The 26,916-nt window shown below is 39.5% G+C and overlaps 1 protein-coding gene across 16 annotated transcripts in view; it reads right to left on the reverse strand.

Annotated features, from left to right (window-relative positions):
• Window positions 1-26,916, reverse strand: part of MICAL3 (microtubule associated monooxygenase, calponin and LIM domain containing 3) — an 809,998-nt gene that overhangs the window by 294,224 nt on the left and 488,858 nt on the right. For 10 of the 16 annotated variants that reach the window (XM_053718886.1, XM_053718885.1, XM_053718897.1 and 7 more), the window contains 2 exons: window positions 26,347-26,582; window positions 24,505-24,594 (listed from right to left, as the gene is read on the reverse strand). In XM_053718886.1, coding sequence (XP_053574861.1) covers window positions 24,505-24,594; window positions 26,347-26,582 — 326 coding nt within the window. The remainder of the gene's footprint in view (window positions 1-24,504; window positions 24,595-26,346; window positions 26,583-26,916) is intronic. The other 6 variants (XM_053718900.1, XM_053718898.1, XM_053718896.1 and 3 more) reach the window with 2 other exon arrangements.

The raw sequence follows: 26,916 nt of genomic DNA on the forward strand, positions 1-26,916 counted from the left end.
CAGAATTCTCCATAACTGGATAGAGGAAATATCAATATGGACTAAAGTATTAAAACAAAAACGGCATCCGACACCCACAATGGCTGGGGCACTCACCACCTCCTATGACCAGACCCCTTCGGACTGGAATATCTCCTTTGCCACAAGGTCAGGAATTTGGAAATGGGGAATGGAGTGTAACCACGCCCGAACACAAGGTGAACCGTACAGTCCAAAAAAGTGCCCCCAACCAACAGGCCGCGTCACTTCTAAAGGCCTCAAGATCCAACCATGAGCCTATAAACATCACACATAAGCAGGTTGAATCATATAACAAACATGATTATAAACCCCCCTCAGGAGATATTAACCCTAGATTCCAAGATACTAACAGAGACTCACGGAGACCCTTATGTCATATAGTTAGACCTGCTAAGGTGTTAGCCTCTCGGGAAAACATTCACATTACAGTACATTGACGAAAAAGTAAAATGAAACGATCTTACCGGAATCTACGCCGTGGAACAGGAACACAGCCTTTCAAGTGTGACGAATAGTGGCATCGCCTCCGCCATGGACTTGAGAGAAGAAAGCAGGCAGTGGAACAAAGTTTGACAAAGCTGATTGCTTGAGGAGCTGTTAATATGAGTCGGGATGGTTTCGCAGAGACTCTCACTGCATCTCTGGACTCTAACTTTCATCCAAGCCCTCACTGAGAGACTGACAGGACTACATAAAACTCCTGTCGCATGCTGAAGAGTACTACCCTCCATAAGAGACAAAAACAAAAATTAAAAATTCTGACACGTCTCTGCCAACCTCTTGGGACGAAAGGCAAAGAATGACTGGGGGATGAGGGGAGTGGGAGGAGTATTTAAGCCTTTGGCTGGTTTGTCTTTTGAATGCAGCTGTGGACTCTTTCCATTTAAGAAGAAAACACTGAATTCACAACGCAACTCTGCTCCAGAGTGTCACATGACCGGCTTCAGTAGGAACTGCACATAAACTAAAAAGCGTGCGTTCCTACCGAAGTGCAATAAAATTGAAAGTCTGCCTCACAAAGTTTAAGAGCATCAAAATTAAAGTTACAAGTCACTTTCCACTTGCGTTTCCTATATACCTTAAGTATAATAATGCCCAGAAGTAAAACTTCAGCCTTTTCAATTACATAACAAAAAGCCCATAAACAAACACTACCACAGTGGATCCGATAAACAGTCTCACAATACGTCACAGCCTGCACACTGCCCAATAAATCCTGACCATAAAGGATTTAATAATGTCCCATTTTTAATGCTGCAGCAATAAATAAGAACTAAAGTGCAAGTCTCCCTTGACTTAGAAGACAAAAAGCACTTACCTGCAATCTAGCTGTCCGGCAGGAAGACAGCTCAGATGGCGTGAAAGGACACAAACTCCTTACAGTGACCTGTAGAAAAAAAGAAAGAACAGAGTAACCAACTCTGGCTTTCTATACCTAGGGCAGCACAATGTTAGGAAACAAAGTAAGCACAACCTTACAACTTTCTAACTGCTTAAAACCCACCACTACTCTACAGAAGAGATTGACGTGGACACAGCTAAACCCAAATCCTTGCTTGCAGGGAAAAGTATCCAAAAAAAGAAATTAATTTCTTCATACACCAAACTTCACCTTCTCCATTTACAGAGGCAAAGAAAATGACTGGGGATTATGGGAAGGGGAGTGAAATTTAACAGCTTTGCTGTGGTGCTCTTTGCCTCCTCCTGCTGGCCAGGAGTGATATTCCCACTAGTAATCAAATGACGTTGTGGACTCTCCATTTCTTAGGAAAGAAACATAATATATGATTACCTGATAAATTAATTTATTTCATGGTGGTGAGAGTTGGGATCCTTTACTCTTGGGAATTACTCTTCTCTACCACTAGGAGGCAAAGATTCTCAAACCCATTGAGCTCTATAAAACCCCTCCCACCTCATACATACCACAGTGTAATGTATAGCCAAGCAAAGTGAGGTAAGAATAAGGAATAAGAGCCATAAAAGGAGTAGGGGGAAACAAAAAAAGATATGCTGAAAGAAAAAAAAAAACAACTTAACCTCTGAAAAACAAAGGGTGGGGTCTTGTGGACCCTCACCACCATGAAATAAATTAATTTATCAGGTAAGCATAAATTATGTTTTCTTTCATACAGGTGGTGAGAGTCCAAAATCCTTTACTCTTGGGGACTAATATCCAAGCTGTGGAGTCCACGAGTAATAACGTAAAGGGAGAGATTTAAAAACATTTTTTTTAATTGATAAAATAAATCCACAACCCAAATAATACATTGCATGCACTTAAAATAAGGAATCAGGCGAAAAAAATCAATCTAAGACAACTGCCTGAAGAACCGTTCTATCAAAGGCTGCTTCAGAAGAAAAAACATCACCTTGTGAATCAAAAGTTAAACAAGAGGCTAAAGAAATAGAAGAGGCCTTCTAACCTTTTTTACGACCAGAAGAAAAAAAAAGTATAGAAGTTTGTCTAAAATCAGTGCTAGCATCAACGTAATGTACCAATGCCCTGACAACATCCAAATAATGCAGAGATCTTTCAGAAGCATTCTCAGGATTAGGACACAAAGAAGGAACAACAATCTCTGTTAAATTATCTGAAGAAACAACCTTAGGCAAACATGATGTCTGTAGCCTTATCCTGATGAAAAATCAGATAAGGAGGTTCACAAGAAAGGGAACTTGGAAACTCTTTTAGGAGAAATAGCCAAAAGAAATAACACTTTCCAAGAAAGTAGTTTAATGTCCAATTTATGCATAGGTTCAATAGTAGGAGCCTACAAAATCCTTAACACTAGGTTAAGATTCCATGGAGGAGAAATAGGCTTGATAACAGGTTTATGTTTAAATCATTTTTATTGAAAACCTTTTGTTTGTGCAACAATAAAACATGACAAGCATTACATAGTAACAGGAGTCATAACATACATAACTCTATAATGCCTCATTTTTCTGGCGACTCTTTATATAAAATATGGTGGCCCAAAGGCCACCATTTCCCTCTTAAGTCTCCGCCAGAGTCAGCTGTATATGTCAACCAGCTTTCCATGTTCCTTTTTCCTTGACCCACACCTTTATGGTGTCAAATCCCAATCAGTCCGTATGTGGGAGATCGATTTCCACCATTGCAAAATGAGGATTAGAATAAATTGTACAAAAATTTAACAAATAACCTAAACCAACTTAAACATACCAAGTGTCTGGATGCCAAAGACTAGTTTACCTATGGTTATACTCATATAATACCCAATTGAACTCAAGTTGCTTTTCTTATTAATCCCTATCTAATATTCTGATTAGAATAATTAAAGCCATTTCTAAAATTCCAGTAAAACCATATCTCATCATTGATATCTTTTGTGCCCAGCGACCATGCCGCACATTCATACATGTTGTGTGTTGAATCTTATTTTTAATTTCCATCCACGTCAGTGTACCCATCTTCCAATGTTTTGCTATACACGATCTTACTACCGTACATAGAATTCTAATGAAGGTTGTTTATAGGTTTATTAAACTCTTGAACCCGATCATGAAGTAATGCTTGTGTAATGTTGAGGTGTACTTGTTCGTCTAGTAAATAACTGAGCATGGAAGAGAGTAACTTCCATAATTTCTAAATTTCTGCACAGTCCCACAGCATATGTCGGTAGGTTCCCATCTCACCACATCCCCTATAACACAATCCAGAGTTGTTTTGTGACATATGTGAAGTTCTAAGTGGTGTTAGGTACCATCTAAACAATGCCTTTAGGGCATTTTCCCTTAAGTCTGCACTCACCAGGCCCCTGGTAGCTGTATTAAAAACCTCATACCATGTGTATGTGTCTAAAGTTATTTCTAATTATGTTTCCCACTTGAGCATTAATGTGGTTTTGGTCTTGGTTCTCAGTTTTTGAATGTCTATGTACAGTCTGGAAATGGTGTGTTTCGGTCTGGTCTGTGAGCTACAGATATTTTCTAATGTGGACCCACTTTTAGAATTTGCTATTTTGAGGAATGCATGAAGAGAAGAGGACAGCTGCAGATACAGGTACCAATGTACCCTAATAGGGGATACCCTCTCCTGAACTTGGGAGTAAGTCATTACCTTATTTTGTATCAAAAGGTCTGCTACCCGATACAATCCTTTGTTTTCCCACTTATTGATTTCTGTGACTCTCCGTGTAACAGATATCTAATAGGTTGTAAAGTTGACCCTACTGGACATAATCCCTTTTTTGTGTGCTAATTCCGACCAAATATGCTGTGTGTTCTCACCTATTGGAGAGTGACAAGAGCCTGCCTTTCGTAGTGTGTTTTTGTGTTTCCAAAGAATAGCATCTGTGTTATCCCACTTTCCCATGTCCGACTCTAATCTTATCCAGAGAGCTTCCTGTTTGGATCCGAGTATTAGCGCATCTTGAGCCAATCTGGCAGATTTGTAATAATCAATTAGGTTTGGTATTCCCAACCCTCCTAGCCTCTTATGTTTAGTCATAATCGTACTAGCTATTCTTGCGGTCTTTTTACCCAATATAAATGCTAAGATCTCCGACTGCACCTTCTCCACGTCAGAATATGTAATCCGTATGGGGAGGGCCCTAAAGAGGTATAGCAATCGGGGTAGGACAGTCATCTGCACTGCTGACATCCTCCCTATCCAAGAGAAGTTGTGTTTTCTCCATTTTTGGAGATCTCTTCTAATCGAATTATATAATGGTAAGTAATTAACTTTATATAGTTGGTGGATTTGAAATGTCAGGTGTAGCCCCAAATATTTTAAGGATTGTTTTGTCTGATTTCGAAATTAATCTCTAGTAATTTCTTTGTGTGCGGGGGGATCTCTATTGGTAGCATTTCGCATTAATCCAAATTGATTCGGTAACCTGAGATTGTTGAAAAGTCACCAAGTACCTTGTACAGGTTGGGCAAAGACAAGAGAGGTTTAGTCAAAGTGATTAATATGTCATCTACAAAGAGGTTCAACTTGTATTCAAATTCACCTATTTTGACCCCTGAGATGTCTGGGATGGACATTATTTTAGCTGCCAAAGGCTCAATACATAACGCGAACAACAGTGGTGATAGCGGGCACCCTTGTCGCGTACCATTTAAGATTGGGAATGACTTGGATCTATAACCATTAGAGGACACCTGAGCAGTCGGGGGAAGTATATATAGCTCTTAAGGCTTCAATAAAGGGACCCCCAAAGTTCATGTGTGTCAGAGTCGTTATGTATTTCCAGTCTACTTTATCGAACGCCTTCTCTGCATTCAACGATAGGAGCAGAGAAGGCGTTTTTGCTTCACTTAAGTAATGGATTATATTTATCAGGCGTCTGATGTTGTGCGGGGCCTCCCTATCTTTAATAAAACCCACCTGGTCTTTGTGGATCAGCTTAGGTAGAATCTGCGTAAGTCTATTGGCCAGGATCTTAGTAAAGATCTTTAGATCCTGATTAATTAGGGAAATGGGGCGACAGCTGGGGCATTTTCTTGGGGTCTTTGTCCGGTTTAGGTATTACTATTATCTTTGCCAGTAACAATTCAGGGGGAATCGGGTGTGCTTTCATAATATAATTGAAAAATTTAGTTAAATGAGGAAAAAGACTATTTCTAAATAGCTTGTAGTATTCCCCGGGGAAGCCATCTGGTCCAGCGGCTTTTCCCGGCTTAAGTTCTCTAATTGCGAGAACTACTTCTAATTTTGCTATGGGGTCATTCAGAGTTTTTTTGTCTTCCTCTATCAATTTTTCTAATGAAGTCATGTGTGAGTCTCCCCACCTCAGGTGTGTGATTAACTTTTTGACCATTATATAGTTCTGCATAAAACTCACCAAATGCGTCTACTATCTCTTGAGGATGGGTGGTGGCAGAGCCATCCCTTTTTCCAATCAGTGGGATGTTGGCTGCTTTAAATCTCTCCCTGAGTTTATGGGCCAGAAATGTATCCGACTTGTTAGCATAAATAAAGTATTGAGATTTCAATCTCATGATGGCTCTATTGGCTTGAGTTTTCAGATTTTTTTCTACCAGTTCCCTCTTATCTTGTAGTGTGCGTAAAGTGGAATGACTCTGTTAGTTTATGTTGACTCTCCAATAATGCTATGTCTTCATGCACCTGTGTCATATTTTCTAATTTTTTTAGTGTGAGTAGTTTTTCCTTGAATAAGTATGCCCCTGATCACTGATTTGTGGGCCGCCCACACATGAGTTGGATTGTCGGTAGTTTCTGTATTGATATTCCAGTAGTCAGTGAGGTGTTGTAAGGTTTTGGATAATACTTTTGGGTTCTTATGTAAGGCAGGGTCATAGGTCCACAACTTTGTTCTGTGGGAGTCACATATTCCCTCCAATCTGAGCACTACTATGGAGTGGTCTGACCATACGCAGGGACAGATAGTGATATAAATGAGTATTGGTTGTAGTATTTGACTAGTGTATATATAGTCAAGCCTAGAATGTGTATTATGCGCCGCTGAATAAAATGTGGTATCATGTGTTCTGCCGTTTAATGTGACCCAAGTATCAATTAATGAATGAGAGCTGAGTGAGTTGTGTATAGATTTAATCATGCTGTTACGTCTCTGCCCTTTGTTCGATATAGGTTTATCGTTCTGGTCTCCCTGTGTTGTCATGGAGATGTTGAAGTCTCCCGCTAAGATTATTCTGGATTGTGACCACTGTGTCATTAACTGTGAAAGGTGTTCAAAATATGTGTGTTGATTTTCATTGGGCGCATAGACATTACACAAAATTGTATCTATGTTATCTATCTGGCCTTTTAAAATTAAGTATCTACCTTCCACATCTGTAATGGTGGATTCATGCACGAAGTTAACCGTGGACTGAATTAATAGTGATACTCCTCTTTTCTTTGTCCCCACGGTTGCATGGTAATGGGTAGGGAATTTTTTAGTGCAATAAAAAGGGAGTTGGGGTGCAACAAAGTGGGTTTCCTGTAGGAACAAAATGTTGGCTCTGACTGTAGTTTACTGTTAAAAGCTATTCTTCTCTCAACATCGGTGTTTAGTCCCCTTACATTGTAGGAAATAATATTCAACTCACCTACCATAACCAGATTGATTACAATTTTCTATCTTACCTTGCTGCAAACAGTCCCCCCCAAAAAAACAAAAAAAAAATATATCTACCATATCCTTGAAAGCTTATCTCATCTGCAACCTTGAGGAAATCTATTTGTGAGCGTCTTCCAGTCTTGGCATCCTTGAACACATAATAAGGTAAATAACACCTAAACAATATAACATAACATATAACCCAAATATTGGGTCTCATTATTAACTTTCAACTAAATAAGAAAAAAAAAGAAAAAAAGAAAACTATTTTGAGGGTGTCGCTTCAGCAACACTTGACTAAGTATATTTCAAGTAGTATACCTTAGAGTGAGGTCTAACCCAAGCACTCGATCTTTAATCTATATAGCATTTTATTATTGTGAGAATAAGCCAACAGTCCCAGTGACTTAATTTGTAACATACCGGACCACTTCATACTCCATAGTCCACAGCAATGGATAAGAGGATATTCTGCTAAAATGTTGTGGGTCCGATAAGATTCTTATAGAGGTCTGCAATTTTCTAAGTGAAAAACATCCAGTGAGGTCGTGTCTGAACTGTAATGATGTCTTCAGGTCTTCTGTTTCTTTCTTTTCGATTTGGACCATTGTGTCATTGATGATTAGAACGCAGGCTTTGTTGGTCGAATTAAGGTTGTCAAAGAAGGAAGCATCGGTGTGTCTACTCCAAGTATTTTGCAGACTTCTGGTATGTCTGCTGGTTCTTTAATGGTGATTGTCTTGGAGTCCTTGTTGATGTAAAGGGCAAAGGGAAAACCCCATTTATATGGAATTTGAGGTTTCCTTAGTAGTTGTGTTAATGGTCTCAGGGATCCCCTGCGCTGCAGAGTGCGAATGCTAAGGTCCTGGTAAAATTGTATTACATTTCCCTGAAATTTGAACGTGGGATTTTTCGGTGCGGCTTGAAGGATCTTGTCCTTGTCTTGGAATAGTGCCATTTTGATTATTATGTCCCTGGGAGGCATTCCCTCTTTGGGCCTAGGTTTAAGGGCCCTGTGTGCTCTTTCAATCCCCATGTTGAATTCCTCAGTCTCCGCCGTCACCTGATGGAAAAGTTGAGCTATATAGGAGAGGAGATCTTTATTGAAGATAGCCTCTGGCACTCCTTTCAGTCTGATATTATTCCTCCTGCTTCCATTTTCTAAATCTTTAATTTTCTCTTGGATCTCACGGAGTTCTTGGTGATGGGAAGCCACCGATTGAGTTACATTAGTAATATCTTCTACTAGGGTGTCTGTGTGTTCCTCTAAGGAATCTATGCGATCCCCCAGATCTGCAATCTCCGTTTTAATCTCAGAAAGGCTGTTGTTCATCGCCATATGCATATTATCTATTTTATTCCATAGCCTTTCGAAGTTTGTTATAATGTCCTGTTTAGAGACTAAATCTCTCAGGTCGGCTTTAGTGACCGGGGTTAATTCTTCACCCATAGCTGTAAGTTCCACATCTAATTCTCCTGGATCCTCTAAGTTGGGCTCAACTGTTGGAATCAATCTAGGGTTTTGCGCAGTTTTGAAAAATGTATTTACAGATGTCGACTTGGACGGTTTGTCTCCCTTTGTCAGTCTCCTGGAAGACATTGTGATGATGTTGCTGTTTGCACCCTTTACAGCAGTTTCTGCAATAATTGGCTTTATTGGTGTTTCTATATCCCCAATATCTCCACAAATATAGGCTCTCCTCTATTTTTCCTCCCATCGCTGTTTATGGAAGTATCTTTTGCAGTTTTAGGGACTATTTTCCTAAAGCATTTTTGTCTATCTGTATTGTGAATGTTTGTACCCAATCCGCACACTATTCTCTTCAGTGATGGCAGGTTTATTGCGGTATCTATTTTACCCCCTCAGCTATATTTGACATGACTCCAGGAATTATGTCTCACCACTGCTAAACTTTTTATGTAAATATATTCACCCTTCGACTTTGTTTAATTAGGGGTCTTTCCTCACTGCTGAAGTTGAGCATCATTCCCTTAATTGTCCAGTTATCATCCGGCTGTGTTTTTACAAATCAGGCGTTGTAATGACCCGGCGCCATTTTGGATATACTTTATGTCTGGTGCGGCCCACAGCGGTCCCGGTGTCTAAGTTCCCGGTCAGTAAGCCTCTATGCACCAGTCAAGTGCCACATTAATTTCTGCTTAATTAAGCGTTCATCTGGTTCTAGACATGAACCTTGTTGTCCCGGTGGAGCGTCTCACCACTTTATCATTGTCCGGTTATGCAGCTTTTTCTGCCTCCACCCATGCTCATCTGTAACTGCAATAGGGTTTCTAAAAGTTCCCCTGTAGTACTAGATATAGTATGTAGCGCTTGAGGACCTTATAGATTCCTTTTAGTCAGTGTGCTGAGCGGAGCTCTACATCTAAGCAGCCATCTCTTAGCTTGGTCAGGCCACGCCCCCTTGATAACAGGTTTAAAGGGACAGTCTAGTCCACAATAAACTTCCATGATTCAGATAGGGCATGCCATTTTAAACAATTTTCCAATTTACTTTTATCACCAATTTTGCTTTGTTCTCTTGGTATTCTTAGTTGAAAGCTAAACCTAGGAGATTCATATGCTAATTTCTAAGCCCTTGAAGGTCGCCTCTTCTCTCAGTGCATTTTGACAGTTTTACACCACTAGAGGGTGTTAGTTCATATGTGTCATATAGATAACACTGTGCTAACGCAAGTGGAGTTCCTGTGAGCCAGCACTGATTGACTAAAATGCATGTCTGTCAAAATAACTGAAATAAGGGGGCAGTTTGCAGAGGCTTAGATACAAGATAATCACAGAGGTAAAAAGTGTATTTATATAACTGTGTTGGTTATGCAAAAAACTATGGAATGGGTAATAAAGGGATTATATATCTTTTAAAACATTAAAAATTCTGGTGTAGTCTGTCCCTTTAATACGAACCAAAGCCTGAACAAAACTGAAAGAACAGAAATCTAAACTTTCAGAGAACTGGCAGATAGGCCCTCATCTAGACCATCCTGCAAAAACTGCAGAAACCTAGAAATTCTGAAAGAATGCCAGGAAAAATAGTGATTTATACACCATGAAATAAAGGCCTTCCAGACCTTGTGACAGATTTTCCTAGTTACAGGCTTACGAGCCTGAATCAGGGTTTCAATCACATGAAGTGTGTTAAAGTCATGGTAAACTCTCCCATTTTTAAAATCATATCTGGACTGTTGGTGATATTTTAGATGCTCTATAACTTGCTTTTTAATATAGACATGAAATTCAAATTCCCCACCCTCCGCTGCCCACTTCAAAAGTCAATTTTTCTGTGATCTAACAGTTTGAATTGTTGTCCAATCAGCGCTTTCCCCATATGGTACTGTTGTAGCCAGAGCGCAGATTAGGCAACAATTCAAACCATTAGCTCACAGAAAAATTGACTTTTGAAGTTGGCGCAGAAGTGCAGGGTATTTTAATTTTATATCTACATAAAAAAGTAAGTTATAGTGCATCTTCATTACAACTGATGAAAGAAACCACAAATAAAATATCACTAACATTCAGGATCTGATTTTAAAAAATAGCTGGGGCGGACAGGGGCAAATCAGACTACTGCTCTAAAAGACTAGACAGCCAGTAAGTAGAAGCAGCAGCTACATCAGCAATATAAATAGCTGGTCTGAGAATATAACCCGCATGTAAAAAGGCCCCTCTATGAAAAAATTATAACTTTCTAGCCAGAGTAGAAATGGCCCCATCCACCTTGGGAACTGTTTCCCAGAAATCTAAATTAACCGCAGGTAAAGGATATCACTTAGACCATTCCCTAGAGATCATGTCAGAGAAAGCATCAGGCACAAGAAAACTTCAGGGAGAATAACAGTATTAAAAACTGAATTTAAATAATTACAAGGTTAATCATCAGAAACTTTAGGATCTTTAACCCCTAAAGTAATTAAGACATCCTTTAAACTAGAATGAATATGTTCAACTTTAAACAAAAAAAGAGGAACTATCAGGTTCAACATCAGACAGTATCCCTGGTCTAGAAGGTAGACTCTGAACAGACCTTTTATGCTTGTTTGAAGGCGGGAGAGTAGCCAGTGCTTCAAAAACTGCAGTCTTTATATAAAAAATGAATGGCAGAAGGCACTACTTCAGCATTATCCTGCAATGAACAAATAGAAGGTGCATTAGTACCCAGAGAAAAAGCATTAGATTTGTCTGATTGCATTAACAAATCTAAACATGAGCCACATAAATGAGCTAGAGAAGGTACTTCAGCTCTCTTAAAATAACCACACCTAATACTGGTAGAAAGATGTTCAGGTGACTCAGATAATTGGGTGGATGTAGAAACAGAATCCTGCTGCACCATTACAGTATATGGCAATGCAATGAACACTAAAACCCCTTAAAAAGCCCTTGAGGAATGGAAACCACTTACTCCCTCCTAAGCAGCTTTTAAAAAAAGTCACAGGTAAAGCCGAACTGCAAAACAAGAGAAATTAAAATTAAATCAGAGGATAGAAAATGTTCCTCCAAGCATATAACTGTGCAATAACCCGACGTATATAAACAGACACATGGGTACACTATAGAAAGATTAAAGGGACGTGAGCAAATTCGACAAACGCTAACCAGACGTGCATTAAACAGAGGCAGAAACGCAAAAATAATAAGCGCACCAAAAAAGCTGGTGCGGGCAAACAGCAGGGGCATAGTGCAAATGAACAGTCCAAGGGCCATATATATTAACAAATATATAAATAACTATAAAAAGTGCTGAAAACATAGCTAAATGAGTAAATGAGTGTCTAAATGTTAATAAAAAAATACTTACCAAAAGACACTCATCCACTAGCAATCAAGCAGCAGAAAGCCAAACCATCAGCAGAGATTATAGAATAGGAGTATATTTTAGATCCATAAAGGGAGGCAAAAGACAAGTCCCTGCGACCAATTACAGAGGGTTTATAAAGAACTTCCCATGAAGTTAAAAAAACCCATAATTTATGTAAGAACTTACCTGATAAATTCATTTCTTTCATATTGGCAAGAGTCCATGAGCTAGTGAGGTATGGGATATACAATCCTACCAGGAGAGGCAAAGTTTCCCAAATCTCAAAATGCCTATAAATACACCACTCACCACACCCACAATTCAGTTTAACAAATAGCCAAGTAGTGGGTGATAAAGAAAGGAGTAAAAAGCATCAACAAAGGAATTTGGAAATAATTGTGCTTTATACAAAAAATCATAACCACCATAAAAAGGGTGGGTCTATTGGACTCTTGCCAATATGAAAGAAATGAATTTATCAGGTAAGTTCTTACATAAATTATGTTTTCTTTCATGTAATTGGCAAGAGTCCATGAGCTAGTGACGTATGGGATAGTAATACCCAAGATGTGGAACTCCACAGAACAGTCACTAGAGAGGGAGGGATAAAATAACAGCCATTTTCCGCTGAAAAAATCTAATCCACAACCCAAAATATAAGTTTATTCTCATAATGAAAACAAAAAACTTAAACATAAGCAGAGGAATTAAACTGAACCAGCTGCCTGAAAAACTTTTCTACCAAAAACTGCTTCCGAAGAAGCAAATACATAAAAACGGTCAAATTTAGTAAATGTATGCAAAGAAGACCAAGCTGCTGCTTTGCAAATCTGATCAACTGAAGCTTCATTCTTAAAAGCCCACGAAGTGGAGACTGATCTAGTAGAATGAGCTGTAATTCTCTGAGGCGGGGCCTGACCCGACTCAAAAGCTTTAACCAAGATGCCAAGGAAATGGCAGAAGCCTTATGACTTTTCCTAGAACCAGAAAAACAGAATTTATGCTTACCTGATAAATTACTTTCTCCAACGGTGTGTCCGGTCCACGGCGTCATCCTTACTTGTGGGATATTCTCTTCCCCAACAGGAAATGGCAAAGAGTCCCAGCAAAGCTGGTCACATGATCCCTCCTAGGCTCCGCCCACCCCAGTCATTCGACCGACGGACAGGAGGAAATATATATAGGAGAAACCATATGATACCGTGGTGACTGTAGTTAGAGAAAATAATTCATCAGACCTGATTAAAAAACCAGGGCGGGCCGTGGACCGGACACACCGTTGGAGAAAGAAATTTATCAGGTAAACATAAATTCTGTTTTCTCCAACATTGGTGTGTCCGGTCCACGGCGTCATCCTTACTTGTGGGAACCAATACCAAAGCTTTAGGACACGGATGAAGGGAGGGAGCAAATCAGGTCACCTAAATGGAAGGCACCACGGCTTGCAAAACCTTTCTCCCAAAAATAGCCTCCGAAGAAGCAAAAGTATCAAATTTGTAAAATTTGGCAAAAGTGTGCAGTGAAGACCAAGTCGCTGCCTTACATATATGGTCAACAGAAGCCTCATTCTTGAAGGCCCATGTGGAAGCCACAGCCCTAGTGGAGTGAGCTGTGATTCTTTCAGGAGGCTGCCGTCCGGCAGTCTCATAAGCCAATCGGATAATGCTTTTAAGCCAAAAGGAAAGAGAGGTAGAAGTCGCTTTTTGACCTCTCCTTTTACCAGAATAAACAACAAACAAGGAAGATGTTTGTCTGAAATCTTTAGTAGCCTCTAAATAGAATTTTAGAGCACGGACTACGTCCAAATTGTGTAACAAACGTTCCTTCTTTGAAACTGGATTCGGACACAAAGAAGGTACAACTATCTCCTGGTTAATATTTTTGTTGGAAACAACTTTCGGAAGAAAACCAGGCTTAGTACGCAAAACCACCTTATCTGCATGGAACACCAGATAGGGTGGAGAACACTGCAGAGCAGATAACTCTGAAACTCTTCTAACAGAAGAAATTGCAACCAAAAACAAAACTTTCCAAGATAATAACTTAATATCTACGGAATGTAAGGGTTCAAACGGAACCCCTTGAAGAACTGAAAGAACTAGATTTAGACTCCAGGGAGGAGTCAAAGGTCTGTAAACAGGCTTGATCCTAACCAGAGCCTGAACAAATGCTTGAACATCTGGCACAGCTGCCAGTCTTTTGTGAAGTAAAACAGATAAAGCAGAGATCTGTCCCTTCAGAGAACTTGCAGATAATCCTTTCTCCAAACCTTCTTGTAGAAAGGATAGAATCTTAGGAATTTTTATCTTGTTCCATGGGAAACCTTTAGATTCACACCAACAGATATATTTTTTCCATATTTTATGGTAAATTTTTCTAGTTACAGGCTTTCTAGCCTGAATCAGAGTATCTATTACAGAATCTGAAAACCCACGCTTTGATAAAATCAAGCGTTCAATCTCCAAGCCGTCAGTTGGAGGGAAACCAGATTCGGATGTTCGAATGGACCCTGAACAAGAAGGTCCTATCTCAAAGGTAGCTTCCATGGTGGAGCCGATGACATATTCACCAGGTCTGCATACCAAGTCCTGCGTGGCCACGCAGGAGCTATCAAGATCACCGAGGCCCTCTCCTGATTGATGCTGGCTACCAGCCTGGGGATGAGAGGAAACGGTGGGAATACATAAGCTAGGTTGAAGGTCCAAGGTGCTACTAGTGCATCTACTAGGGTCGCCTTGGGATCCCTGGATCGGGACCCGTAGCAAGGAACCTTGAAGTTCTGACGAGACGCCATCAGATCCATGTCTGGAATGCCCCATAATTGAGTTATTTGGGCAAAGATTTCCGGATGGAGTTCCCACTCCCCCGGATGGAATGTCTGACGACTCAGAAAATCCGCTTCCCAATTTTCTACTCCTGGGATGTGGATCGCAGACAAGTGGCAGGAGTGATCCTCCGCCCATTGAATTATCTTGGTCACTTCTTTCATCGCCAGGGAAGTCCTTGTTCCCCCCTGATGATTGATATATGCAACGGTCGTCATGTTGTCTGACTGAAACCTTATGAATTTGGCCTTTGCTAGTTGAGGCCAAGCTCTGAGAGCATTGAATATCGCTCTCAGTTCCAGAATGTTTATCGGGAGAAGAGACTCTTCCCGAGACCATAGACCCTGAGCTTTCAGGGATTCCCAGACCGCGCCCCAGCCCACTAGGCTGGCGTCGGTCGTGACAATGACCCACTCTGGTCTGCGGAAGCTCATTCCCTGTGACAGATTGTCCAGGGTCAGCCACCAACGGAGTGAATCTCTGGTCTTTTGATCTACTTGAATCGTCGGAGACAAGTCTGTATAATCCCCATTCCACCGTCTGAGCATGCACAGTTGTAATGGTCTTAGATGAATTCGTGCAAAAGGAACTATGTCCATTGTTGCAACCATCAATCCTATTACTTCCATGCACTGCGCTATGGAAGGACGAGGAACAGAATGAAGTACTTGACAAGAGCTTAGAATTTTTGATTTTCTGACCTCTGTCAGAAAAATCCTCATTTCTAAGGAATCTATTATTGTTCCCAAGAAGGGAACTCTTGTTGACGGGGACAGAGAACTTTTTTCTTTGTTCACCTTCCATCCGTGAGATCTGAGAAAGGCTAGGACGATGTCCGTATGAGCCTTTGCTTTTGACAGGGACGACGCTTGAATCAGGATGTCGTCCAAGTAAGGTACTACTGCAATGCCCCTTGGTCTTAGAACCGCTAGAAGGGACCCTAGTACCTTTGTGAAAATCCTTGGAGCAGTGGCTAATCCAAATGGAAGTGCCACAAACTGGTAATGCTTGTCCAGAAAAGCGAACCTTAGGAACTGATGATGTTCCTTGTGGATAGGAATATGTAGGTACGCATCCTTTAAATCCACGGTAGTCATAAATTGATTTTCCTGGATAGTAGGTAGGATCGTTCGAATAGTTTCCATTTTGAACGATGGTACCCTGAGAAATTTGTTTAGGATCTTTAGATCCAAAATTGGTCTGAATGCTCCCTCTTTTTTGGGAACTATGAACAGATTGGAATAAAATCCCATTCCTTGTTCTCTTATTGGAACTGGATGTATCACTCCCATCTTTAACAGGTCTTCTACACAATGTAAGAATGCCTGTCTCTTTATTTGGTTTGAAGATAATTGAGACCTGTGGAACCTTCCCCTTGGGGGTAGTTCCTTGAATTCCAGGAGATAACCTTGAGAAACTATTTCTAGCGCCCAAGGATCCTGAACATCTCTTGCCCAAGCCTGAGCAAAGAGAGAAAGTCTGCCCCCGCTAGATCCGGTCCCGGATCGGGGGCTATCCCTTCATGCTGTTTTGGTAGCAGTGGTAGGCTTCTTGGCCTGCTTACCCTTGTTCCAGCCTTGCATTGGTTTCCAGGCTGGTTTGGGTTGTGAATTACTACCCTCTTGCTTAGAGGATACAGAATTAGAGACTGGTCCGTTTCTGCGAAAGGGACGAAAATTAGGCTTATTATTAGCCTTAAAAGACCTATCCCTGTGGGAGGGCGTGGCCCTTTCCCCCAGTGATGTCTGAAATAATCTCTTTCAAATCAGGTCCAAATAATGTTTTACCTTTGAAAGGAATGTTAAGCAATTTTGTCTTGGAAGACACATCCGCTGACCAAGATTTTAGCAAAAGCACTCTGCGCGCCACTACAGCAAACCCTGAATTTTTCGCCGCTAATCTAGCTAATTGCAAAGCGGCATCTAAAACAAAAGAGTTAGCCAATTTAAGTGCTTGAACTCTGTCCATAACCTCCTCATACGAAGATTCTTTACTGAGCGATTTTTCTAGTTCCTCGAACCAGAAACACGCTGCCGTAGTGACAGGAACAATGCATGAAATTGGTTGTAGAAGGTAACCTTGCTGTACAAAAATCTTTTTAAGCAAACCCTCTAATTTCTTATCCATAGGATCTTTGAAAGCACAACTATCTTCGATAGGAATAGTAGTGCGTTTGTTTAGAGTAGAAACCGCTCCCTCGACCTTGGGGACTGTCTGCCATAAGTCCTTTCTGGGGTCGACTATAGCAAATAATTTCTTAAATATGGGGGGGGAACAAAAGGTATGCCGGGCCTTTCCCACTCTTTATTTACTATGTCCGCCACCCGCTTGGGTATAGGAAAAGCGTCGGGGGGCACCGGAACCTCTAGGAACTTGTCCATCTTACATAATTTCTCTGGAATGACCAAATTGTCACAATCATCCAGAGTAGATAACACCTCCTTAAGCAGTGCGCGGAGATGTTCTAATTTAAATTTAAATGTCACAACATCAGGTTCAGCTTGATGAGAAATTTTTCCTGAATCTGAAATTTCTCCATCAGACAAAACCTCCCTCATGGCCCCTTGAGATTGGTGTGAGGGTATGTCAGAACAGTTATCATCAGCGTCCTCTTGCTCTTCAGTGTTTAAAACAGAGCAATCGCGCTTTCTCTGATAAGTAGGCATTTTGGATAAAAGATTTGCTATGGAGTTATCCATTACAGCCGTTAATTGTTGCATGGTAATAAGTATTGGCGCACTAGATGTACTAGGGGCCTCCTGTGTGGGCATAACTGGTGTAGACACAGTAGGGGATGATGTAGTATCATGTTTACTCCCCTCATTTGAGGAATCATCTTGGGCAATATCATTATCTGTTGCATTACTGTCCTTACTTTGTTTGGACACTATGGCACAATTATCACATAAATTTAAATGGGGAGACACATTGGCTTTCATACATATAGAACATAGCTTATCTGATGGTACAGACATGTTAAACAGGCTTAAACTTGTCAACAAAGCACAAAAAACGTTTTAAAATAAAACCGTTACTGTCACTTTAAATTTCAAACTGAAAACACTTTATTACTGAATATGTGAAAAAGTATGAAGGAATTGTTCAAAATTCACCAAAATTTCACCACAGTGTCTTAAAGCATTAAAAGTATTGCACACCAAATTTCAGAGCTTTAACCAAAAAACTCTTAACCATCTCCGTGGAGATGTTGCCTGTGCAACGGCAAAGAGAATGACTGGGGTGGGCGGAGCCTAGGAGGGATCATGTGACCAGCTTTGCTGGGACTCTTTGCCATTTCCTGTTGGGGAAGAGAATATCCCACAAGTAAGGATGACGCCGTGGACCGGACACACCAATGTTGGAGAAATATAACAAATAGACTAGAAGTCTTCCTGAAATCTTTAGTAGCTTAAACATATTTCAAAGCTCTTACCACATCCAAAGAATGTAAGGATGTTTCCAAAGAATTCTTAGAATTAGGACACAAAGAAGGGACAACAATTTCTCTATTAATGTTGTTAGAATTCACAACCTTAGGTAGAAATTTAAATGAAGTCCGCAAAACTGCCTTATCCTGATGGAAAATCAGAAAAGGAGATTCACAAGAAAGAGCAAATAATTCGGAAACTCTTATAGCAGAAGAGATGGCCAAAAGGAACAACACTTTCCAAGAAAGTAGTTTAATGCCCAAAGAATGCATAGGCTCAAACGGAGGAGCCTGTAAAGCCTTCAAAACCAAATTAAGACTCCAAGGAGGAGAGATTGATTTAATGACAGGCTTGATACGGACCAAAGCCTGTACAAAACAGTGAATATCAGGAAGTTTAGCAATCTTTCTGTGAAATAAAACAGAAAGAGAAGAGATTTGTCCCTGCAAGGAGCTTGCAGACAAACCTTTATCCAAACCATCCTGAAGAAACTGTAAAATTCTAGGAATTATAAAACAATGCCAGGAGAATTTATGAGAACACCATGAAATACAAGTCTTCCAAACTCGATAATAAATCGTCCTAGAGACAGATTTACAAGCCTGTAACATAGTATCAATCACTGAGTCAGTGAAACCTCTATGACTAAGCATTCAATTTCCATACCTTTAAATTTAATGATTTGAGATCCTGATGGAAAAACGGCCCTTGAGACAGAAGGTCTGGGCTTAAAGGAAGTGGTCAAGGTTGGCAACTGGACATCCTGACAAGATCCGCATACCAGAACCTGTGAGGCCATGCTGGTGCTACCAGAAACACAAACGATCGTTCCATGATGATCTTGGAGATCACTCTTGGAAGAACTAGAGGCGGGAAGATATAAACATGTTGGTAAAACCAAGGAACTGCTAACGCATCCACCGACTCCGCCTGAGGATCCCTGGACCTGGACAGGTACCTGGGAAGTTTCTTGTTTAGATGTGAAGCCATCAGATCTATTTCTGGAAGACCCCACATCTGAAAAATCTGAAAAAACACATCTGGATGGAGCGACCACTACCCCAGATGTAAAGTCTGACGGCTGAGATAATCCGCTTCCCAATTGTCTACACCTGGGATATGTACCGCAGAAATTAGACAAAATTAGCTGGATTCTGCCCAAGGAAGTATCCGAGATACTTCTTTCATAGCTTGGGTACTGTGATTCCCACCCTGATGATTGACATATGCCACAGTTGTGATATTGTCTGTCTGAAAACAAATAAACGGTTCTCTCTTCAGCAAAGGCCAAACCTGAAGAGCCCTGAAAATAGCAAGGAGTTCTAAAATATTGATTGGTAACCTCGCCTCTTGAGATTTCCAAACCCCTTGTGCTGTCAGAGATCCCCAGACAGCTCCCCAACCTGACAGAATTGCATCTGTTGTGATCACAGTCCAGGTTGGACGAACAAAAGAGGCTTCTTGAACTATACAATGGTGATCTAACCACCAAGTCAGAGACAGTCGAACATTGGGATTTAAGGATATTAATTGTGATATCTTTGTATAATCCCTGCACTATTGATTCAGCATACAAAGCAGTCTCATATGAAAATGAGCAAAGGGGATTGCGTCCGATGCTGCAGTCATGAGACCTAAAACTTCCATGCAAATAGCTACTGAAGGGAATGATTGAGACTGAAGGTTCTGACAAGCTGAAACCAATTTTATTCATCTTTTGTCTGTTAGAGACAGAGTCATGGACACTGAATCTATCTGGAAACCTAAAAAGGTGACCCTTGTCTGAGGAATCAAGGAACTCTTTGGTAAATTGATCCTCCAACCATGTCTTTGAAGAAACAACACTAGTTGATTTGTGTGAGATTCAGCAGAATGTAAAGACTGAGCTAGTACCAAGATATCGTCCAAATAAGGAAACACTGCAATACTCTGTTCTCTGATTACAGAGAGTAGGGCACCGAGAACCTTTGAAAAAATCCTTGGATCTGTCGTAGGGCCAAATGGAAGAGCGAAATATTGGTAATGTTTGTCTAGAAAAGAGAATCTCAGAAACCGATAGTGGTCTGGATGAATCGGAATATGAAGATATGCATCCTGTAAGTCTATAGGGGACATATAATGCCCTTGCTGAACAAAAGGCAGAATAGTCCTAACCATCTTGAAAGTTGGCACTCTTACAAAACGATTCAAAATTTTCAGATCCAGAACTGACCTGAATAAATTTTCTCTCTTTGGGACAATGAACCGATTTGAATAAAACCCCAGACCCTGAAACGGAACTGGTATGATTACCCCTGAAAGCTCTAGATCTGAAACACACTTCACAAAAGCCTGAGCCTTCACTGGATTTGCTGGGATGTGTGAGAGAAAAAATCTTCTCACAGGAGGTCTTACTCTGAAACCTATTCGATACCCTTGAGAGGCAATACTCTGAATCCATTGATTTTGGACAGAATCTGCCCAAATGGCTTGGAAAAATGTTAATCTGTGCCCCACCAGCTGAGCTGGAATGAGGGCCGCACCTTCATGCAGACTTGGGGGCTGGCTTTGGTTTCTTAAACGGCTTGGATTTATTCCAACTTGAAGGTTTCCAATTGGAACCAGATTCTTTGGGGGAAGGATTGGCTTTCTGTTCCTTATTCTGTCGAAAAGAACGAAAACGATTAGAAACTTTAGATTTACCCTTATATCTCTTATCCCGAGGTAAAAAAATTCCCTCCCACCCAGTGACAGTTGAAATAATCGAATCCAACTGAGAACCAAACAAATTGTTACCTTGGAAAGAAAGAGATAGTAATCTAGACTTAGATACCATGTCAGCATTCCAATATTTGAGCCACAAAGCTATTCTAGCTAAAATAGCTAAAGACATAGATCTTGCATCAATTTTGATGATATCAAAAATGGCATCACAGATAAAATGATTAGCATGTTGAAGCAAGAGAACAATGCTAGACAAATCAGGGTCTGTTTCCTGTTGCGCTAAGCTTTCCAACCAAAAGGTTGATGCAGCTGCAACATCAGCCATAGAAATGGCAGGCCAGAGAAGATAGCCAGAATATAAATAAGCTTTCCTTAGATAAAATGCAAGTTTCCTATCTAAAGGGTCCTTAAAGGAAGTCTATCTTCCATAGGGATAGCAGTACATTTGGCAAGAGTAGAAATAGCCCCATCAACTTTGGGGATTTTTCCCCAAAACTCCAATCCAACTGCTGGCAAAGGATACAATTTTTTAAACCTTGAAGAAGGATTAAAAGGAGTACCTGGCTCATTCCATTCCTTAGAAATCATATCAGAAATAGCATCAGGAACTTGAAAAACCTCTGGAGTAACCACAGGACGTTTATAAACAGAATTTAAACGTTTACTAGTTTTAGTATCAAGAGGACTAGTTTCCTCAATATCCAAAGTAATCAACAACTCTTAACAAAGAACGGATATACTCCATCTTAAAGAGATAAGTAGATTTGTCAGTGTCAATATCTGAGGAAGGATCTTCAGGAGGATAATTCAGTATGTTGTCGGTCATTTGAAATTTCATCAACTTTATGAGAAGTTTTAAAAGACCTTTTATGTTTATTAGAAGGCAGAATAGAAGACAAAGCCTTCTGAATTACATCAGCAATAAAATCTTTTATATTCACAGAGATATCATGTACATTAGATGTTGAAGGAACAACAGGCATTGTATGTAAAAGCTTATCATGACAACTATTACATACCACAGCTGGAGATATAATCTCCGCTAATTTACAACAGATACACTTATCTTTGGAAGAACTGTTATCAGGCAGCAGGAATCCAACATTGGTTCCCGAGACAGGATCAGATTGAGACATCTTGCATATGTAAAAGAAAAAAACAACATATTAAGCTAAACTGTCAAATTCGTTATATGGCAGTTTCAGGAAAGGGAAAAAAATGCAAACAGCATAGCCCTCTGAGCATAGAAAAAGGCAAGGGGCATATAGAAAGTGGGGTTTAAATGAATAAATTATTTGGAACCAAGTAGGACGCACAACGCAAAATAAAATTTTTGGGCGCTAACAACATCCGCAAATGACGCAACTCGTGTCATGGCAGAATCAACCTTGTGCAAGGAAACCTGGCATCAACTAAGACGCCGGAAATTACGAATTTGCGTCACCAAACGTACCTTCGTGCCAAAAAATTCTCACGCCAAGAATGACTCAATAAATATCAGCATTTTGTGGCCTCGCAAGCCTAATTTTGCCTGCGAAATTTAATGAAAACAGTCAATTTCGAAGAAAAGACTATACCCCAGGTAAGAAAAAATAACTTCCTAAATATGTTTTTCCCAATTTTGAAACTGATAGTCTGCACAAGGAAATATACATAAACCTGACTCATGGCAAATATATGTACAATACATATATTTAGAACTTTACATTAATACATAAAGTGCCAAACCATAGCTGAGAGTGTCTTAAGTAATGAAAATATACTTACCGAAAGACACCCATCCACATAAAGCAGATAGCCAAACCAGTACTGTAACAGTTATCAGTAGAGGTAATGGAATATGAGAGTATATCCTCAATCTGAAAAGGGAGGTAGGAGATGAATTTCTACGACCAATGACAGAGAACCTATGAAAAGATTTCCCGCAAGGAAAACTATAGAATACAATAGGTGATACTCCCTTCACATCCTTCTGACATTCACTGTACTCAGAGGAATCGGGCTTCAAAATGCTGAGAAGCGCATATAACAGAAGAAAATCAAGCACAAACTTACTTCACCACCTCCATAGGGAGGCAAAGTTTGTAAAACTGAATTGTGGGTGTGGGGTATATTTATAGGCATTTTGAGGTTTGGGAAACTTTGCCCCTCCTTGTAGGATTGTATATCCCATACGTCACTAGCTCATGGACTCTTGCCAAATACATGAAAGAAAAGAAATCTGGCTCCAAAAAGAGTTGAATGCTGCTGGCGGCCGCCCTCTTCCCCATTCGTTAGCTGCCGAATGACCAGATTGCACATCCCTAATGAAAACCACTGTTGCCTATGATGCCTATAATGTAAATCAGGGATGGCCACGGGCCATATTCTACCCTCTGCACTAGTTTTTGTACTTCCCTGGGAAAAAGCAGAAATAAGAATGTGACAGTTTTTGCAGCCACAGAAAAGAGTGGAACTTAAAATGTGTTTTGGGGACTCCTTGTGGGCAGGAGACTATCAAGGTAACCACAGCTTAAAAATACCCTATGGGGGGAGGAGAACAGCAGATAGAGAGCGTTACCATACAACCTTACCTAAATCTGGACCTGTGTCTCTGGATATTTTATTATTAATTATTTGTGTGTTTAATAGCCACACATTTATATGTGGTTCTTAAATACTGATCTTCGGCTACCATGTGTTATGAAGTCTGGACACCACTGATGTAAATGATTATTATGAAGACAAATATTTAGTAGAAAAAAAAATGTTTTAAAAAAAATAAACTTCTAACATTACTGAACCCCCCCCCCCCAAATAAGATACAATGTATAAAAACATCAAGGAAACAAGAAAGATTGGATGAAGATATAAAATGGAAACCTTATTTACTTAATATATACTCATTTAAAAAAAGTAGCTAAATGATGCAGAACACACAAATGTAGTATGTATACATTAACAAGGAGTGTTGGATTGCACCTTTATGAACAAAAGAAAAATGCTGATTAATTACCTCTGCGCCAATGGAAAAGGGAAATGCAGCAAACTAAAAAGCCATCATTCTTTTTCATGCATGTTAAACTTAAAAGTACTTAGAACGTGGGGGTCATTTATTTACTAAACTTCTGTGTGTACACAAACTTAGCCTATATCAGAAATCATTTGATTAGTGCTAAAGAGAAAAATATTCTGCTTTTTTTCAGGAACCTCAACTTTAGTTCATGCAAGCTGAATTAAATTTTCTCTTGCTTTGCCCAATGTATCATGCACACACAGACATATCCTACACCACCTGAATTCCAAACTTGGATATGTGGTACAAAGTAAAATGTGATGTATATTGGGCTTTGTGCAAATCCAAAAAACAAAAAAAAAACCCAGTGCATTACAAATTATTTCCTGGTACAATTTCAATGGGGTAAAACAAAGGGATGGGTTTAATAACTATTATAGGGCACTGACTAAAAAGTGTATACCCATTTACTGTATAAACAAATGTTATATGTAAGTTAATCAAATTCTGAATTCCACTTCTGATTACTTACAAATGGGCATAGTCCAAGTTAAGGATAAAATTGTGACCCATGTCATTATACTACCCGAATTTCAGGGGTGTAGGAAATGTCTTTGGAGTTAATGCTTCGCTTTTAAGAAGAAGCATATTTTGGGATACCTTTGAATGTACCAACTGTATCTTCCTCAGTTATACGCTGAAGCCACAGACCCTGCTGGAGTTCTCTGTCCCAGGGACAATACTCACCTTCTATAGCAGGGGAACAGCAGTCACCCCTCCCCACCCCAAACAGAGAAACAGAGAGAGGGACAGAAGCAGAAAATGAGAGTGTGAAATGTCAAAGTGAAAGTGTTCCTAAAAAACAAACCATACTGTACTCTGGGATTAAATGACCAAATCTAAATAAATTTAGTCTAAACTGAAGTTTTTCTAAATATTTCTTAAAATACATATATTCAGAGTTTATTTTCAACAGCAGCTTAGTACATGTGTGTGAATTTATAAGAGATGGGGGTTTCCTAAACCATCATAAATTTACTAGTAGTAGTCATTCTAATACAAAGTGTCCCCTGTACATTGTGTTCAGTATTGTTTTATTGCAGAACTGCACCAGCACGTGTCTCTGATTGGTGAGTTTTTTTTAAAGTTACTTATTGTTTTAGAATTAAAGAATAACTGATTTTTTTCCTAAGGCTATGACAGAAAAAAAACACAACTATATTCTGAGCTATATGCAAGCAGTATGCGTCATTAAGAAGCATTTCAATTAAAGGGACTATACATGTCCAATAAAATCCCCTATAAAATGCATAGTTATGTTTGCTTTTAATATAATTTACCTGTTCATATATAGCTTTTCCATTTCCCAGTGAGTTAGTGCATCTCCCCAAAAATAAATTGTTAGCAGTCTGTGCACTTTTTTGTACAAAGAGCACAGGCTTCTTTACAACCAACCTGCCTTTGATGGGTAACAGCAAAGGAAACAAGGTAAATATACATTAGAAGGATTTCTATACTTTAGAAGGATTTCTAAGGATGGACTGCTCTATATTTGCAAAATGCCCAAAATAAATGCTTTTAAACATAATCATTTTGTACCCAGATTTTTTTGCAATATAAAACTAGAAAGCATGTTTATTTTACAGTGTATGCTCAATGACAGACAAGATGAGCAATTTGGACCTGTTCCACCCCAAGTCTTAATTCTGTGTTACACCCTTAGCTGGGGCTGACACACCCTGGTTGCAAGTCACTGCCTTAGCTGGTAACTATATATATATATATATATATATATATATATATATATATATATATAAACATTACCCAGATACACTACATGGAATTTTGGAACTGACCATACTGTGGATATACATGGTTGTTAAATGTTCTATATGACTTTCCTTTTGTGGATTTATGCACACGGACCAATTAGAGCTGAACGGAGCACCCGCCCATCACAGACAGGTAACTATACACAGTGCCAATAAAAAATATATTTTTAAAAATTTCTTTTATATAGATTTTTAAATTAAATGTATTATATATATATTTTTGCTATGGTTGAATTCCCTTCTGTGCAAATAAGAAAAGGTGGTAGTGTACTGATGTCACAAGGACAAATAGAAAGTGTATGCCTGGGATTTCATTGACTAGCATGTAATGAGAACAGCAGGTATGTTTTCTTTAAATAAATACATACAGCCCACAATAGTGAAAGACATTCCAAAATGTAACGCTGTTGTGTTAATGCATGTACTTGTTGAAAATTAAATATATAGGGTAAGGATTACATTAAAATATTTTAAGAAAATATTTTTTTATTATATTAAATGCAAACTCAAAAAATAATTTAGTGGAACTAAATTTACACCTATATACAAAAGCAGTTCTTTATCCGTGCATACATGCACATATAATACTTTTTAATGTCCTCTACGATGTGACGGAATGATTACAATGTGCTGAACATGTTTAACAAAGTTCAGATCATTTTAGACCAACCTTCACTAGATCCGTCTTCATCCTCCTCTTCATCCTCTTCCTCATCCTCCTCGCTACCACCTGCTTCCTGGGCTTTCTCAGTGGCAACGAGTTCTTCCCCGTCCTGCCCTTTTAACTTGGCATGAATTCTCACAGCTTCCTTCCATGGCACACCGCCTAAGTCTGAGGATGGCCCCAAATCCTCAGCTTCATCATCCTCCTCTTCCTCCTCTTCCTCCATCTCCGACTCAGAACTGCTACAGGAAGATAGAAGTCCAAATTTAGTGATAGTTGTAAACAAGAAATGACACTAATGTAATAGTATGCGGTTATAAACAAAACCATGATATTCAGGTCACTTGGGTGTTTTTGTTATTATAAGTCACACACAAACGTGCATACCAATACAAAGACTTTGATACTAAAAGGACTGTTCTTTAATGTAAACTTTACCTCCTGCTAAAACTATTACAAATCTATGAAGACAAATTTACTGAAGATATATTGTGCATTAAGATTTATTAACCATCTCTTGCTGGATGCCGATAACTTATATTTTACCTGAGGATTAAAAGTGTCAAGGCAGGGGGA

Source organism: Bombina bombina, chromosome 6 (genome assembly GCF_027579735.1).
Source record: "Bombina bombina isolate aBomBom1 chromosome 6, aBomBom1.pri, whole genome shotgun sequence".
NCBI classification, from domain to species: Eukaryota; Metazoa; Chordata; class Amphibia; order Anura; family Bombinatoridae; genus Bombina; species Bombina bombina.